Source organism: Mus pahari, chromosome 4, assembly GCF_900095145.1.
Source record: "Mus pahari chromosome 4, PAHARI_EIJ_v1.1, whole genome shotgun sequence".
Taxonomy (NCBI): domain Eukaryota; kingdom Metazoa; phylum Chordata; class Mammalia; order Rodentia; family Muridae; genus Mus; species Mus pahari.
This window is the reverse complement of record NC_034593.1, coordinates 70,391,525-70,410,645: the sequence shown is the minus strand read 5'-3', so window position 1 is coordinate 70,410,645 and position 19,121 is coordinate 70,391,525. Positions and strand designations below refer to the sequence as shown.

General features: G+C 43.8%; 1 protein-coding gene across 1 annotated transcript in view; it reads right to left on the bottom strand.

Moving 5' to 3' along the window:
• Window positions 1-4,337: 4,337 nt before the first annotated feature.
• The window catches only part of C4H4orf45 (chromosome 4 C4orf45 homolog), a 76,711-nt gene continuing 61,927 nt past the window's right edge, over window positions 4,338-19,121 (bottom strand). The window contains exons 3-4 of the mRNA XM_021195251.2: window positions 15,964-16,022; window positions 4,338-5,766 (exon numbers count right to left, since the gene is read on the bottom strand). Of these exons, the coding sequence (XP_021050910.2) occupies window positions 4,659-5,766; window positions 15,964-16,022 (1,167 nt within the window). The 3' untranslated portion in view covers window positions 4,338-4,658. The remainder of the gene's footprint in view (window positions 5,767-15,963; window positions 16,023-19,121) is intronic.

Sequence of the window (19,121 nt, the reverse complement as noted above, 5' to 3'; positions counted from 1 at the left end):
CAAGGTGATAAGTTCTTCGAAGGCAAAATTCATCTTATTCTCTTGGAATAAAAAAAGCGGAAGTGATGTTGGACAAAATTGAATCTGGTTTACAATGAATGAGCACAAGACGCTGTTGAGGACCCTACACAGGCAAAACATTTAAAGACAGGGTGCTTCATGTCATACAAACCCTTAACCCTAATACTACAGTCAACACTTGCATGCATATTTTATTATCTCACTTTGAAAGCAGGCCAGCTGGAGATTATCTGTTTTCTGTGAGCAGTAGCTGCAATATTATGTTGACTAATAGATTATACCCAGTAGCTTCCAGTTCAGTTTTTCTTGGATTCTCCATCAAGATGGGCTATCTTTTCTTAGAACAAGTGGAAAAGCTTGTTTGTGTAAACACAGGGTTTCCAGCCTTCAGCCTTCAGCCTTCAGCCTCCAGAAGGTCTTTGGGAGAAGACAACAGTGAGTCCCTGGCAGGTCACATTCTCTTTAGTAGCTATCTCAGATTTTCCTTGGATCCTCAACCCTCCTCTCTTCAGATTGTCCATTCCCTCAGCGGTCCTTCATAGGACAGGGCCTTGGTGAGACTTCACTTTCTGTTACACAGTACTCTTTAGGAATTGTTAAGACAGGTTGTGTGCTAGTTTGGGGCCCCCACAAGCTCATAGGGAGTAGTATTTGAAAGGATAAGGACCTGTGGCCTTGTTGAAGTAGGTGTGGCATTGTTGGAGAAGTTTATCTCAGGATGGGGTGGGGGTGGGGGTGGGGGTGGGGGCTTTGAGGTTTCCAAAGCTCAAAACAGGCTAACTGTCTCTGCTGCTTGACCATCTAGATGTAGAACTCTCAGCTCCTCTCCAGCACCATGGCTGCCTGCCTGCCACCATGCCTCTCACCATGATAATAATGGACCAAACCTCTGAACCTGTAAGCCAGCCCCAATAAAATGTTGTCCTTTATAAAAGTTGCCATGGTCATGGTGTATGTTCACAGCAACAAAACCCTAAGACAGAGTTTTCTGTGGTATCTATTTTGCCACCAAACTTCTAAAAAGAATTACGTGTTTGCAAGTCATGTTGCATGCACAAGACTTCAAGGATAACACCAAGGCCATCAGACCTAGGTGCCAATCCCCGCCTCGTACAGGTACCAGCATGCTGGCTCAGTTTGAGAATGAGGGCACTTACTTCAATCCAAGGCCACTTCCACCTCTGTCCTTGAATCTGCCAATGCATCCCTCCCTCCGAGAATGACTCCACAACCTTCCTCTCTGACCGATGCTCCTCACATCCCCAAACAGTTTCGGTCTTTTGGGTGGGTGCCTGTAGTTGCTAATTTCCTGTTCTTCCCTCTCATCCAGAATTTTCGTGTGTGTGTGTGTGTGTGTGTGTTTATTCCGCTTACCTGCCCTTCCCCTGCCCCCATCCCCTCTGTGCTTCTGTCGCTTCAGATAGTCTTTCCCCCAAGCTGTTTTCTTCTTGCTCAGACCATTGTCAACTTCCTTTCTACTTTCTTCAGTAGATACTGTTCAGTGCATAGTTTATATTAATTTTGGTCTCCCGGATTTTTTGTTCTTGGTTTCCTTTTAATTATTTCTCCTTTTTGTAAATAAAAGTTTTAATTTCCTACAAACATGTTTTCTCTTTCTCTGATCTCATCACATATTTTTCAAATGCAATGTACCGTGGATGCTTCAGACACGCCTGACCTCATCATCTCTGCCCGTCCTTCAGTAAAGGACATGTTTCTGGACTCAGTCTGAGTTGATACACTGTCCAGTCATTTAAGCTAGAAGTAGGCTTTTCATTGCCTGGCATTTGCCTTTGTTGTATACATTTAATAATGAACTCTGACTAATTCTATTTTTTTTATTTTCTCTTGCTTTGTTGTGTGTGTGTGTGTGTGTGTGTGTGTGTGTGTGTGTATGTGCATACAGACCTAATTGTCTGTAGTGTATGCAGTGCCCATGGAGGCCAGAAAGAGGTGTGGGATTCCTTGGAGCTAGAGTCACAGGCAGTTGTAAGTCACCAGATGTTGGTGAATAGAAGAATATCTAACATAGCCTTGGCCAGGGCGTGTTTGTTGCTTTACAAATTTGCATGGATGATGTTGAAAACCTGAGCACCTGGTCCTAGTTAGCTTTAACTGTCAACTCAACCTAGAGCCACCTGAAAAAGGAGTCTCAAATGAGATCAGATTGGCCTGTGGGCATGCCTGTGGAAGATTGTCTCGACTGGTAATTAATATAGTAAGGTCCAGTCCAATGTGGGCAGCACGACCCCCTGGTAGTCCTGGCTGTCTAAGAAAGCTACCTAAGCATGACTGTGAATGCTCAAGCCAGCGAGGGCCATTCCTTTACGGTTTCTGCTTCTGCTTCTTGCTGTGGATTGCTGCCTGACATGCCCCCCCCAACCACACACTCTTAATGATAGTCTGCTACCTGGGAGTATAAGCCAAGAAAATGCTTTCATCCTCTAAGCTGCTTTTGGTCGATGCTTGTGACAGACAGCACCACAAATTAGAACGCGTCCATACCATACCTTCTCTTTTTAATTTTTCTTTCTCTGAGCTCTTTCCTGTCATAACCTGTTCAGTCCAGACTATTTTAGCTCAGCTATTTATGTGTAGATTGTCTTCTCTACTTTGATTGCCGTGAACCATCTCGTAAGGTCCAGCGGAACTGCTTCCTGGGTGGTCCTGCAAACGTTCTAAGTGCGACAGGCCTGGTGTCTGGGATGCTGAAGAATATAGATGACAGGCCAGAGAAGAGACAGTTTTAACACCAAGAACAGATAGACAGGTTTAACTCCCACTGTCTGGAATTGCCAAGGACAGACTCATGTTCTGAAATGAACTGGATTTCTTCCTCATTTAGGCAATCACTAATAGACTCATGAATTTTCTTCTTAATCGTACCATTGTCTTCCTCCCCAGCTGTCCTTATTTCTAACAAGTAGCTCTTTAACATCAGTTGCATCTAGCCTAAAAGGTCTTTCTGATGAGGACAGTCATTCATTCAACAAACATACACATCCAACTACATTTATTCCCCACGGCATACCCTGGAACCCCAATTATCAATCATCTATCTCCTGCCCTGTCTCTTCTGACCTGGGAAGATGGAAGCTACAGCTGTCTCCGGAGTCCTCAGGACTAGCAGGTGCCTGGTGCACGCTCAGCACTTGACCATTTCTTTTTAATTCTAAAGTTCCTTTTTAATTGTTTTTTACATTTAAGTGTGTGTAAAATATGTGTCAAGAATACATGACAGAGTTCATGTATGGAAATCAAGGACCAATGCAGGAAGATAGTTTTCTCCTTCCACTTATGTGGGTCCCAGGGATTAAAGTCAATTCCTGAGGGCTGGTTGCAAACACCTTCTGTCACTGAGCCATCTCTGTGGCTCCTTGGCCAATGTTTGGACGTATAAACTGACACCAACAATCTGCGTGGCTTTGCAGCGAGAATGTCCTTCCGCAGGAGACTGGGATGGGCCTCATACCAGATGAGCTTTGAGAGAAAACTTTCTTGAACACTTACCTGGAGAGAGGTAAGGATGGGAGGCGGCGGCACGGAAGAACAAAGGAGGGTTTTAGGTTAGAGACCTCAAAGGGTCAAAGTAAGAATGGATGATGTCACCCTCAAAAACTTGGAGGACTTTTAGTAAATTGTCATGACGTGTGTGTGTGTGTGTGTGTGTGTGTGTTCGTTCTCACACACAAATGAGCAATACTAGACTTAGTTCTGGATAAAGTGCTTCCTAGATTTTTACATTTATACCCGTAGACCTGCACTGCTCTCACCATAGGCCAGATCAGCTCCTTTTTAGCAGTGGACAGCAGTCAGTGGAGAGTGCTGAGAGTAAGAGACCCAGAGCTCGGCCCCAAAAGGGACTCTATGCTATGGTAACTCTCCATCCTATCAAGGCTCAGGGAACATCATAGAAGAGGAGGTAGAAAAAAAAAATGTAAGAGCCGGAGGGTGGAGACGAATGTCGGGAGCCATCTTCTGGACGTGCTGTGGCCATTGCAACCCTGACCTTATAGCAGCTGTTGTTACCTATACAGGACTCACACAAGCCTAAACCCCATCTCCCCAAATCCCAGCGTGCATGGAGCTGATGATCTCCAGGCCCCATCACTCACTGGGGAGCTGCTAGCAGTAAAGGAGAACCATTCTTTTATGAGGGTGCTCTCACTGGTAGGATTCTCATGCTACAGTGGATCGCCCCTCACCCACGCACTTATGATCAACACTGGACTTAGTGAATTATTAGGGAAAATAAAAGATGTAAGTTTTGGGGCAGGGCATTGAAGAGGATATAGGAGGAGGTAGAGGGTGAAAATTCAGTCGATATAATCATATTTTATTGTGTACATATATGAAATTCTCAAAAATAAAGAACAAAATGTTAAATAGCATTGTATTAGAAAAAAAAATGGGACACAAGCTGGTGGAAGTTGGACAGGCTGGAGGCTGGCAGGCACCAAGATGATGACCAAATAAATGAGCAGTGGAGGTGGGGGAAGAGCAGAAGAGTGCAGCAGAATGTATGCTGTGGGAAGAGGCAGAACTGGTTGGTCCTTGATGTTACTGAGGGTCATGCGTGGGTCAGTGGTCCTGATGTGGCCAGGGGGCCGGGTTGATGTCTGTGGCCTTTTCCTTACCTAACTCCACGCAGATCTCCTCAGTCTATGCTTCAGCCTGAAGCCGGGTTGATATCCCTGAGCTGGGCTGCCATCTGAGGCCACGGTGTTATCCATGGCCCCATCTGCATGGTACTGCATGGTACTGCATCTGGGGTCTTTGTTGATGTCTGTGGTTAGGCGTGTGTTATTACCTGATGTCATGCAGACATCTGTGGGCTGTGGTGCCACCTGAGGCCACATTGGTGTCTGTGGGCTGCGAAGCTTCAGGTGGCCATGCCACTCTGAGTAGCCTCTGCCACCACCTGAAATCATGTTGGTATCTGGGCTCATGCTGCTACTGAGGGCCACGTCTGGGTCTGTGGTTCTACTATAGCCAGAATCTGTGTGGATGTCCATGGGGGATGTTAACAACTGAAGGCCATGTGGATGTCCACGCTCTAAGCTGGAACTTGAAGCCATGTGGATGTCCTTGGGTCGTGCTACCGCTAGGGGCCATATTGATGTGAGTGGCCTGCGCAGCCTCTGGGGGCCATACCAATCTGAGTACCCTCTGTGGCCGCGTGAAACCATGTTTATAGCTGGGACTGTGCAGCTACTAAGGACCACATCTGGGTCTGTGGTCCGACTGTTGTCAGAGTCTGTGGAACATGTGAACAACGGGAGGCCACGTGGATGTCCTGACATCATGCAGATGTCCCTGGGGCGTAACGTAGGTGGGGGCCATATTGATGTGAGTGGCCTGCACAGCCTCTGGGGGCCATGCCAATCTGAGTAGTCTGTGCTGTCACCTGAAGACACATAATCTACACCTGCGCTGCTACTGGGGGCCCTGTCTGGGTCTGTGGTCCTCCCCGAGTCTGTGTTGATGTCTGGGGGTGATGTTAACAACTGAAGGCTGGGGGGATGTCCGTGGTCTGCACTGCCACCTGAAGCCTTGTTGATGTCCTCGGGTGGTGCCGCAGCTTGGGGCAATACTGATGTGAGTGGTCTGGTCGGACCCCTGAGACCTTGTTGGTGTCCGAGGTCTGGGCTGCCCCCGAGGTCCTTGTCTGGGTCGGAGATCTTCCTGCCAGCTGAGTTCGTCACCAGCATCCATGAGGAACCCCATGGTCCATGCTCCCGCTGACTGTAAAGAGCAAGGAAGCTACTTTGGCAGTGACATTGATGAGTGCAGACTCATAACTCAAAAAGAGGGGCATGGAAGGCTTCTGTGACGACCTCTACCCGCTTCTCATACCCATCCCTCAAAACATAACGGTCTAAAAAAAAAAAAGGAAGCCATCAAAGAGGACTCCTCAAAATTGTGATAAGGGTGCTGAGGGGGCAGGTGTGCGGGTGAAGGACTCAATTCTCTTTAGCAGGTGGGGTTTGACCACGCTCCAGTAAGTATATGGAAAACACAAATTGGACTTTTGTTGTTGTTGTTTTTGTTGTTGTTGTTGGGTTGGGGAGGTCATCAGGGGCAGGTGGCAGACATAGAAGGAGTGGTAAGTGAGTATGATCGGGGTATATGATGTAAAATTCCCAAAGAATCAATAAAAATGTTATTTTGAAAAAAAAAAGAAGAAAAAAAAGTGGCAGAATTTTGCGACTTTCTGCTTCTGGAATTCTCTTCAATGCCCCAGACACTGACAACTTTAAAAATAGAAAGCTGTCAAATTTTATGGATGTTTTGAGGAAAATAACGCCGGGAAACAAGCACACATTTATCTACCAATACATTTTTAAATAGTGGCTGTCATTAAGTCTGCTGGCTTAACAACTGGTTTTGGCAGGCTTTCTGAAGAATAACAGGCACTTTTGTACATGGCACCCAGCTAATGCTAAATAGAGGAACACCGTACGCCTGTCTGAAGAGACAGCCAGCCTTCCTTAGTCGGGCCTGAGAATGTTTCCTTGGCACAGAAGATCCTGGCTTTAGCTGGGAATTGTCTTCAGTTTAGGAGTCCCGGTGATTACAATTCTGACTTTTGCTGTTTTCCCATGCTATAATTATTTTTACCAAGCAAAATATTTGTTCATGCACTTACAATGGTGCCCTTCATCATTTCTTTTACAAAGGGATTTAAATACAGCATGCATAGAAGTAGCGCTAAAACACATCCCTTCTTTCTCTGCTACCTTCCCAGTATTCTTGCCTCCAAAGCTACGCTAAGCCTCCTGTCTACAGCATCCCACTTTGCCTGCCCTGTCTACATTGATGCTTCTCTGGGCCCTGGGCTGCCAAGTTCCTGCCTCTTTTATTGACCTCAGAGGAAACACTTCGCCTGCCATGTTTCTTGATACCTTGTCTCCCAGTGGGTCCTTTATTTGCCCTTGTATTCCTCTCTTTCACTAGGTAACATCCCCCCCTTCACTTCCTGAGGGACAATGCTCGATGACATGCCCACTTTCTATCTCCTCTCGTGATCACTGGCTGAACATGGAACTCTACCATGCCTGTCATTCTCTACTTGTAGGGACCATGCTGCAGCAGATAGGGTGGGTGACACGCTGCTCTGACAGACCCCAGTCCCATCTCCTGGAGGTGCCTGCTTTCCTCTGGATGCTTCCTGCATTCTCCTCTTGCCCGGGACAATGACCCCACAGCACAGTTCCTTAGTCACATTTAATGAATGGTTTCAATATGGAACTTGTCCATTCCCTTAAAGGACATTTTCTTGAATTACTGTTTTTTTCTCTTTTCTACTCGCCCTGGCCTCTTTCTGGTCCTTGTATTCACTGGGTATTAGAAAATTTAATTTTCATATGTTTTCCTTATTTGCTTTTTGTGTACTTTGGGGGGGGGAAATCAACTCAGCTATGTAGTGTGGATTTTTTTATGCTATAGCTAATCTTTATATTGGTTGTTTTCATCAATAGGGATTTAAAAATACATTTCATATATTATTTAAACAATTCCGTACATGCACACAATGTATTTTCATCCCATTATCCTCATTTTTCCCTTCTGACTTCCTTAAGACCTCAATGAATCTCCTTCTGCCGTCTGCCGATCCATTTTTATGTCCTCCTGCTAAACTGTTGACTTATCTTGTTGGCTGGCTCTTGCATGGGTGACCATAATTGTAGCGAGTACATGAGTTCAACAGCTATGTCATGTTCAGAAGATAGCATTTCACAGAACCTCTCCCCATCTTCCTACTCTTAAATTCTTTCTGTTCCCTCTTTATTGAAGTTCCCTGAGCCTTGGAGGAAGGGTTGATACAGGTGCTCTCTGCAGGGCTGAGAACATTTAACAGTCACTTAGTCCCAGCCATCTGGCCAGCTGTGAGTTGCTGCGTTAACAGTAGTGTTAATCTGGGGGTAGTCATATTTAGAAGGCAGTTGGGCACCATGTCCATTTAGCAACAGAAGTAGGTTTAGCCCACGCCAAGGCCTATCTCCTCCGGAGCTTTGGTCTTTTAGCCAGGTTTTACCAGGTATGAATCCCTTCCTGTGGACTAGCCCTCAGAGCCAATGAGAAAGTAGGTGGTTGCCCCTGTAACCTTCACAGCACTGTGGCGCACCTTCCCTGGCAGGTCACTGTGATGGGACACAGTACTCACCGCTGTGTGCACCGATGGCTTTGCTCTCTTAGGGCCTGTATGATACTTTCTAACATCACAAAAGCTAGCCAGCAGGCAGGAAGCTCTGAGGTCAGTTTCCGCTTGATTTCTCTATATCTTGCAATGAAAATGTATTGTGTCTTTAGCGGTCTATTTAATACAGGTGAATCAAGAAGAGCAACGGCCATAGCCTGGATTGTTTGGGGAGCTTCAGGGGCCACTACACCACAATGAGGACTTTAATAGATACATTTGATTTCTTATTTCAAAGCATCTTTAAAAAAAAAAGATTTATTTATATATTTATTATATGTAAGTACACTGTAGCTGTCTTCAGACACTCCAGAAGAGAGCATTAGATCTCATTACGAATGGTTGTAAGCCACCATGTGGTTGCTAGGATTTGAACTCAGGACCTCTGGAAGAGCAGTCAGTGCTCTTAACCACTGAGCCATCTCTCCAGCCCTCAAAGCATTTCATTAACTGAGAAGTTCTTATAAATCGAATTCCTGGTTTGCTAATTGTAGTTTCAGTTTATCCATTGTCCTGGGGACCCATTCATTGGTTTCCTCTTACACCCTCAAGAGTGTTTTGGGTGACAAATCCATAGTTACATCACCCATTGAATCCTTGATGTATCGCAGTTTCCTTTGGGCTGTATGTGTAACAATGCTGCCTATACCATAACCCTGCATAGGAGATCCTGTCACCATCACTTTAAAGACTGGGAAAGTGAGACCGCACTTAAGACCTGTCTCAAGTGTCACAGCCACTAGGCAGTGTACACCTTGGGATTAAATGTAAGGGAACTAGCAGAAAATCAAAATACTTCCATGTCTCATAGTCTCACAGGGAGGTGAACACACAACAAAGCAGAGTCCATCTTTAACAGTGGAGGTAAAGAGGGAGGGCCGAAGGGACTGCTACAGGATGTACAAAGGATAGAGGATGTTGAAGTTGCCTTTTGAAGCATAACTGGGGCTTCCAGAGACCTGAACTCCCCACTGCGTTCAGACATTGCTTCTCCTACTGGATTAAGCCATCCTGATTGTTTTCCATTTTTATTTCCTGTTACTAAAATGGCAGGGACCATGCCTGGACTCCACTTTGGTTTCTTAATACCCGGTGCATAGAATATGCTCACTAGTGAAAGTCAGGTGAATTCCTCATCACAGGACTAAATTGAAGACATGTGGGAGGTGTTTTCAGAGACAGGTTGAAGGTGATTGTAGGTCAAAGATGCTTTACTAAGAAGTACATACAGAGGCGACTACAGCAGGGTTGAAGAGAAAGACCCACCGAGACAATGTCAGACGGTGGCAATGGTGTCTGGGGCCCAGTGTCCTGTGTGGAGCAGCTTCAGACTGGGTGACAGAGATGGATACAAATTTGATTGATCAGTGAGTTGACCAATTGATTCTTACTACAGATATGGGGACCATGAAGCGGGACAGGAGTTAGAATCATTGATTCAGTGGGGTTATTTGAGATGACCAGCTGGCTGCTTTTTAACTCTGAAGATTGAACTTGTATATGAACATTTCATATTTGCTGTTTATTGCTCAAGTAATGAAGATCACATTATGGAGAAAGTAAATTTCATTGATCAGCCACTACTCTTTTCTTTTGATTTGAAAACAAAAACAAAAAACAAACCACATCCTGAAAGGATTGTTTCGGACTCAGTACAGAAAGAACTATGGGAACACTGTCCTTTCCTAAACTTGGCTCTAAATTCATGGAGCTTTAGAGAACCCACTGTTTGTTAGATGACTCACGCCCAGCTAACAGCACACAGTAATGCCAGTCACCAAAATAAGTGGGCGTATTCCAGAGAGCTACAAGAATTCTTCCCCAAGAAACAAGGAATTTTCTACAGTAAGTTTAAGTTTTCACATAAGAACCTTACTGCAGTCTGAATCTCAATGTGTGTGTGTGTGTGTGTGTGTGTGTGTGTGTGTGTGTATTGTAGAGAGAGAGAGAGAGAGAGAGAGAGAGAGAGAGAGAGAGAGAGAGAGAGAGCGAGCGAGCGCGCGCTGGTCAGGGAGCCTCAGTGATCTGCCTGTCTTTCCTTTAGTGCTACTGTGATTATGAGCATATCCCACCATACCTGACTGGTTTTGTTTTGTTTTGTTTTGTTTTTAATGTGGGTTCCAGGGATCAGACTCAGGTCTTCGTGCTCGTGAAGAAAGAACTTTACCCTTGAATGTCTCAAAGGCTCTCTGAAGGCTTGCTGGAATCTTTAGGCCCACAGCTCCTCCTGTCTCTCTCTGCTGTCCAGGTGCCATAAGGTAGCAGTGCTCATGTGTCCTCTCCTGTTCTCCTCACACCCCCGCTCCCCTCTTCTCTCACCCACTCACCTCATCTACTGGGTCATCATCCAAGCAACAGGCTCAGGCAAACATGGGCTGAAACCTTCCAAACTATAAGCCGAAGCAAAGCTCCTCCTCTTAAGTTGATTTCCTTGGGTATTTTGTCACACTAATAGGAAGCTGACTGCTCCAAATCTCTTATTTGAAAGCTTATTGTTAAAAGTTTGTTTTCATAGGAAAACAAGAGAAAGAAGGTATTTCTAGTTAGCCTTCCCTTGTATGTTGAGCGCATACAGGGTGGGATCTGCACTGCTACAAGATTTGCTTGCCTTTTACAGCACAGAACCTTGCCAAGTCCTTATTCACCAGTACAGTCTCTGATGACTTCTCTAATTGGAACATAAACTTTTCCTGTGTTTTGTGTCTTGGGCCATTTATTCTTGTTGACGTTAGAAGTGCTGTGTGTATATGCTGGAAATACCTAGCTGTAAGCAGAGGAGACTGTGTGAAGATGAGTGGACCATCCAGTGGCCTAGCTAGGAAAATCTGGGCTATTTAAAGCAGGCATATGCTTACTTTAATTTAGAAGAAAAAGTAAAGAGCTAACTTCACATGGCATGACTGCGCTCACTGTCCATCCACGCCCAGAATGCTTACATCTGACTGGCAAGAGAAACTAGAGAGTAAAAAGACAGGTGACAACTCTTAGATTCCAAGCACCTGGCACACATCGGGTCACCATTTCATATCTGCTGAAACACATCTTCGTTGTTCTGTTCCGTAAGACTCAATTATTGTACAACATGACACACCATTGATTTAATACAGCCTTCCGTTCTCAAGGAAAAGAGGCAGTATGCGTGGATGCTACATTATTTATACGAAGAGTCTGACTTCAAGTAAGCTAACATCTTAAAAATATGCCTACGGATGGATAGAATCCTGCAATGTTCTCATCTCAGAAACAGAGTTCTCATCTCAGACTCTTGCCTCCATTGTGCCAATGGGCAAACATTATTCAGTGCTGGGAACACTAACTCCCGTCATCCTGCTACAACACTCCTTTTTCCAAGGCCACTGATAACTCCACATGTTATCCACATGTGTGCCTGCCGCTGTCTCCCTTGCTTTCTGTTAACTGCTGTTGAAGGCTGAAGAGTCCATTTAGCTTCTTCTCTCCCTGCTGTCATCCTGTCATCTCAAGGCACCCGATGTAAGGCTCCCTTGCCTGCTTGACATCTTCCACTGAATCTGGCCCCTTGTGTGAGGAAGCCCTGCTCTGGCCCCTTGTGTGAGGAAGCCCTGCTCGCTAGGCTCCATCCCTTCTCTCCCCATCTCCTCTTGTGGTTCTTAGTTCTGGCTCGTTATCATAGGCAGGGAGGGAGATCTGTTTAAAACACCCAAGCCCAGATCCCAACCTCCATCAATGGAAACAGTCAACTTAGACGGAAAGATTTAGCTTGATGGTTCAATTTCTTCACCAGCAACCTTCTGGTAACACTAATGTTGCTGTATGAAATTACGGCATGTATGTACTTAGCTGCCATTTTGGAGACATTGTCTCCTCTCTTCATTTGTCTGTATGGTCTATTTTCTCTGAAAGCTCAACTCAGCCCCGGCTCTCTATATTTAGAAGCTCTTTAATTTAGAAGAAAAAATAAAGAGCTAACTTTACACGGCATGACTGCACTCCCTGTCCATCTACTCCCAGACAACTTACATCTGACTGTCAATGGAACCAGAGAGTAAAAAGCCTGTACACCAGGCCTTACTTATTTCGGCTTGTCTAAAGACCCACAATAGGTCTGTACAAATGAGATGTCTCCTAGCTGATCTTGTCACAACTGTTCCTGTCACCTACCATCCATTCTCCACACAGCATTCCAACTTTCTAAGAGTGACCTTAGTTAGCAAAGGGATATGGATCATGTTTCTTCTGACTTTAACCCTCCCAGTGAGCTCTCTTTGTTCTTAGACTAAAATCCATACACTCCAAACAGGCCCATGAGTTTCCTGTAAGTCTAACCCCCTTGTCTCCCCACTCTCCCAGGACTTTCTGTGACCCCAGGCATAGATCCTAGTTTGGTGTGCTTCGTCTGCCTGACTCAAGTAGCTCCTGGTGGCAGGATGAACTCATACTCCCCTTTTCAATATCACCTCGATAACAGACTAAATTCACAATTGTACATAGGCTTATGAATGAGAGGAGATAAGTTATAACCAGACAAGTGTATTGAAAAACATGCTTGGATTAACCAACATGAACTTTATCCAAAGCGATATCAGTTCACTTCCTGGGAGACCCTTCAAGCCTTAGCCAGGTCCTTGCCCAAAGGGCCTTGTAGATGTGTTTTGTCGTGGACTGTTGTATCACAAACTGGATGAAGCAGGGTGGGGTATAATGTTTTTTTTGAGAGAGCCTGTCCTATAGCCCAAACTGGCCTCACACTAAGTAGCTAAGAGTGAACTTGACCTCCTGATCCCCGCCTCTACTTCTTAGATGCTCTATTTCAGCATGCCTGGCCCCAGGATGGTAACTTTTTCTCCCTCTCCCTAACCTACTTGGCGTCCTTAAAAAACAGTGTCTTGCTAGACAGCCTTTGTTGACTTAGTACTTGCTAGATAGCCCAGGCTGACCTTAAACTAGTATGGCCTGGGATGGGGGAGGTAGCTCAGTGGTTAAGAGCACTGGCTTCTCTTCAAGAGGACCCAGGTTCAATTCCCAGCACCTAGGTACTATATTACAGTTTTCAGTTACTCCTGTATCAGATGCAGGTTTCCAGCCTCATCAGGGACATGACAGGCTACCCATGGCATTCAGATAAACATGCAAGACACCCATATACATAAAATAAAATGTAGGGTTAAAAAAGTATTTTAAGAAAACTAAAAAGTATGTTAGTTTCCCAGTACTACACATATACACATACACCAAAAAAAGGCATGAATGTTGCATATTTTTTTAAAGAAAGCCATATAGTTGTTTTATAGTTGTATATAATTGTGTACATCAAGCCTGGCTTGCTTGTTATTGTGAACCAGTCAGACTTTCAACTGGGGAAGCGCTGCTGCTGTCTGAGAAGAACAGAGCATAAAAACTGGTTGGGAGACTGAATACTACCTAGCCCAGAAAAGAGAGGCCCTCAATCTAGCCAAAACCACGGGGGTTGGACATCTATCTCTGCACCACTGGAATTTAGAGCCCTAGCCAAACTATCTTGACAACGCAAGAATGAGGCAGAAAGGTTTCTAAGCAGTACAAGATTAGAGTCACAAGATATGAGCATCCTCCAAGACACCCATGTCTAACTTGTTAGAACCACCACTAGAGGCCATAGAAGAATCTAGAAACTACCAGCATTTAATGAAATTTCACCTTCTCTAACTGGTAATATTCTGGCTATGGTCCTCCTTATTAATTTGCATTTGTAATGGTGGGAAATGAATGGGTCCCTAAGACCCATATGTTAAACGTTTGGTCTCAGTATGTGGGGTGGCAGAGCTTCTAAGGGGTTGGGAGTATATATCACTCAGTGGTATAAAGTATGGTCATGGTTAAGCCCCTGAACTTGGTCTCTGGGATCCCTAAAAGGGAGGGAAAGGAAGAGAGGGCAGAAGAGAGGAAAGAGGAGGAGGAAGAAAGAGAAGGAGAGGTGGGGAGGAGGAGGAAGAGAAAAGAAGAAATAATACTTAGAACTTTGTGAGAGCTCTGGTCATTGGGAATATGCCCAACTGAACCTTGGGATCCTAGCTCTTGTATCTCTCATGGGGTAAATGACTTTGCTCTACTACGAGATGTTTACCATGATGTACAGCTTGGCCTAAAGGCAGCAAAGCTAACTGATCATGTCCTAGAACCTTCAAAACTCAGAGCCAGAGTGAGTCCTTTCTCTCAGTAAGGTGATTATCTCTCAGTTGTGTGTCACAAAAACACAGTGTTCACACAGGCAAGCTGATTTTGGTTGGTATTTTCCTTCTTAAACCTATGGTATGCTCAGATTCTGAACTTAATTCACAATCGCTTAAGTAGGAGGATGTTTTCATAGACATTTTGCATCCTTACAACTTGGTACAATGCATAGAATGGTCCCTAGAAATAAAAGGTAACCTTTTCTCTCTAGGGAAGATGTTCACACCTTTGGCGATTCTCAGATACTTTCCAAGAAGGTATTTATATTTACAGAGTAGCACATTCAGGCGTTTACCACCAACAGTTGTTAAAGGTGTCCTTAATTTTTAATAGCCTCTCTCTGGTGCTTCTCCTTGCTGCGAAAGAGCTGACAGAGTACTTACAGTACATGTAAGCAATGCTGTTCAAAGGGGATGGAATCTTTCACACAGAATGCATGCCTTTCATGCAATGCAGTGTAACTCTTTCTATGTGGCTGTTCACAGGAGCAGTGGCTGTCACTAACAAGTCACAGATGTTGTCCAGGGAGACCTTCTGGGCAGTACCTGACAAACTTTTAAAAATATTTTTTGATTCTATTTTATATATGTGAGTGTTTTGCCTGCATGATGTATATGTATGCCATGTGTGTGCTCAGTGCCCATGGAAGTCTCCTGGAACTGGAGTTATAGATGAGTCACCATGCAGGTACTGGGAACCAAACCCAGGTCCTCTACTAGAGCAGGACGTCTTTGTAACCATTGAGGCGTCTTTTCAGCTCCCAAGGGCCTACGTGATCTATTTTATGTTAGTAGAAGAGACCAAATCCAATATTTTTTTGTACACACTAATAACTATCTTTCAAGAATGAAAACTGGAGAAAAGCAGCGCCCCCTGCCCCACTCCCACCTCCTACACTATTATGCCTTTAGTCTTGTCTGACCTTCCCCCTCTAGGTATCGGCATTGTGTTCCAGCTACACAAAAGCCCAGTATTTTCTCTTCCTGGCAATTTAACACGCCTAGAGCTACATGTGTTTAATTTTTGTTAGCTGCTACCTTAAGACAACATGAATTCAAGCCATTATGTGACTTTGGTAAGATTATGTTTATTAACCAAGACTACCTATTATTGGGGTTTCTAGGCCAACAGCATGAAATGAGTTCTCTCTCTCTCTCTCTCTCTCTCTCTCTCTCTCTCTCTATATATATATATATATATATATATATATATATATAGTTTCTCCACAGAAAGCTTACTTACAAAGCTGCAACTAATCTGCTCATCAATGTCCGCCCTTACCAGCTGCTGCTCCAGTCTCTTTCCCCCTCTAGTCTAGCTCTGTCTTTACCATGTTCTCTTACTCTGTCTTTTTCCCTAATTAGACTGGCAGAAGGTTAAAATTTATTGTGTTCATGAGAAGTAGAATTTTGTGATTTCTCCCTCCCACACAAAGCTATATGAAGCAATAAAAGTTAAAATGATGGCGTGCTTTTCAGAACCAGAAAAGATGCTGCCCCTAACTCAGGAAGGAAACTCATTAACTGATGTGGAATACCTTTACGTGTACTTACCAAGGGTTCTGATAGCGGTGGGTTATTTTGTCCATTGCGCGGAGACTTAGTTCGCCATGCTGTAAAAGGAGCACAGCTAAAGGTTAGTGCAGTTCCTTAGTAAATAGGGATCCACGGGTTTAAAGACTAAGCGTCTATATTCCTCCTCAGAAAGGGTGTCGGGATTGCAAACGAAGTAGGAATGCTAAATTCAGCTGAAAGAAAATTAGAGGAGATGCTTGCTTCCTAAACTGGTAGCTGTTGCTTCCTGAACTGAGAGGAAGCGGTCGGTCGCTGTGAATGGAGATGGCAGGTGAAAGGGCTCAGGGATTGGGTGGTCTAGCCTGGAGTCCCTGGGTAGCCCCATGTCTTTCTGACTCTGGAAGGAGCCAGCACTGTGGATTTTCAGCCATCGTTTAGGGGGACAGTTGAGGGCTATTCAGGGTCAGCAAATGTGACCGCACAGTAGGAAAGAGGTGGCATCAGATGCCTGTAGCAGATCTGAAAACTCTGATAGTTGAGGAACTATTTGGTAGCTAAATATCAGTTTCGCGTTAAAAAAATAATAATAAAAAATTTAAAAAAAGGCACAGAGTCCCACACAGTGCTACAGTGCTGCATGCACTCGAGTGATGATTATTCCGGAATGAATGATCAAGTGCTGGCTTCTTCCCTCCCCATCTTTTTAAATAAGCTGGCAAACAAGGAGGTCATGTTCATATTCCAAAGGCTTGGGCCTACAATCATTTCTCAGTTTGCCGTGCTACAATTGAAAAACTACAGCATGAAATATCAAAAGGCATTTCACGTCTGCTTTGGAGTGCATTTGATAGGAAGTGCCAGATTCGTAACCACTCAAAAAATAGCAATAACGACGGTGAAACTTCAGCAGCAACCGGCAACCCCAGACGTTCTCCCCCTCCTCTCCTGCCCTTGCCCAAGCTTTGGCTTAGAGTGACTTTGCAGGTTGCCCACCTAATTGTTGTACGTGCTGTTTCCGTGTGCTACCTGCTTGCCCACGTGACCCAAAATGCCAGCCTTGACTCTCACACAGAAAACGCGTGTACAAAGGAAGGGTCGGAGCAGAGTTTACCCATCAGTCAGCAGAAAATGTCTAAGTAGTGCTCGGCAAACGGTGTAAAGGGCATGGCATAGGTGATCCCTAGCATAAAATTAAGTCCCTGAAAACTGGATTTGCCTACTAATTCATAAATAATTTTATCGCCATCTTTGGACAAATAGACTTGGATGAGCTTTGATTTTTTTTTTTTTTTTTTTGCTGCTCTATGTTTAATAACAAAAACATAAATCTCCTTAGGAAATACTAAAAAATATTTTTTTTCCACGTCTCTTAGAGCTCCATGTGTTAATGTTGAAATGCTATATTATCTGAAATAAAGCTTATTCTTTTGTATTTTATATTATTAACAAAATATACCATGATTTATCTGAGCAGCAATACTCACTGAGGTGTTAAACCTAATGGATTCACAATCATATAAACATTTATATTGGTCCATTATTCATAAGGAAAATATTGATCAGCTAGTTCAGCTAGTGATGTAACTCAGAGGTAGAGCACTTGCCTAATAAGCACAAGGTCCTGTGTTTCATCCCAGAACTACAAGTAAGTAAACAAGAATCTAAAATGTTTATACAATCCACCAACAAGTGATATTTTAAGGAAGCCAGTAAGAGAAACTTTTATATAGCCTCTAACATTTTCAACTACCAAATATAATTATAGGATCAAATTAGACATTTACTATGAAGCCATGTTTAAATAAGTCTAGGTATTACTAAAAATGAAATGCCTGCTAATTACATCTAGCAACTATGAGCCAGACACATTTTCTGAATGAATAAAATCTGCTAAAATTGGATTAAATTAATTGCATCCATCTGGGGCTAGCTCTATTGGACAACCACTGTGTAGGGCCTCCCCTTTTCCCACAGCCCATCTCTAGAATACCACTGGCATACTCAGGGGATCTTTGGGATTGTTTAGGGGAATCCTGGCTTTGTTCTGATGTTCCCCAATGCTTTTGAGAGGGTATCTGATTTAGCTTTCCTTACTGGAAAGGACCATGTTATCTGTTTCTGTAACTATGGGCTTTTTCATCAGTAAAGTGGACACAATGCAATGCATTTCAAGAATGTATACACACGAAGATTTTCTTCTCCACCCTCCTTCCTTGCTAACACTGGGCTCTCAGTACCAAACAGCTAGTAGAAAAAGCCCCTCCGGCTACCTTTTGTTATGCTAATGGGTTTGTTCTCTTCTTGCCTCAATTTGCAAAATATTCTGGTTAACCCCTTTGGTGTCTTTCTTCCCACAGCCAGTGGTAGGCACCCGCATTGTTGTGACTGGGCCACTAAACTGCATAATGTCGCCTATTTTAGACTGGAATTATTGAATCAAGAAAGGCAGAAAGGTCTTTGCAAGAGTGGGGCATCTGAAGTATTCATTTTATATTCAGAGCAAGGGTTGACACAAAACAATTGTTTCTGGAAAATGTCAACGTTTAAGGCTTGGATTTTGGGATGCATTTTTAGAGAGAGAGAGAGAGAGAGAGAGAGAGAGAGAGAGAGAGAGAGAGAGAGAGAGACTCACATTTCGTTTTATGCCCTGTTCCAGATAAGCTTGAGATCTGACATGAATGTTTTTGTCGTTGTTGCTTGACTGCACTGTTTTAAATAATTTGAACAAATAAATCAACTTTAAGTAAGCAGTGATTGCTGGGTTTTGTGAGTCTGTTAACTACGGAACCACAATCGCTACTTTCTGTCGTGTATTCAAGTAGTGTGCACATTCTATTGTGGTTTTTACCGTGCTTATAACACTATATAGTTCCGAAATACAGGCAGAGAGAAACATTAATGCCACTAGATGCCATTTGTTAAACCATGCTACAAAAAATACTATGCCAGCATGAGAACAATCCACTCGATCCAGAGAACAGTGCTCTGAGGGTTTGCCGTTAACCCTGTGGTAGGCAGAGTTCCAATAGTTCCCAGAATTCTCATTTTCTAGTAAACATACTTTTTTTTTTTTTTTTTTTTTTTTTTAAAGATTTATTTATTTACTGGTCCAGGGGATCGCTGGTGAGGGATTTCTTTTTTTAAGTATAATCAAGACTCTAAAAATCCTTTGAATTTAAGAAAAGGAGATTTGCCTA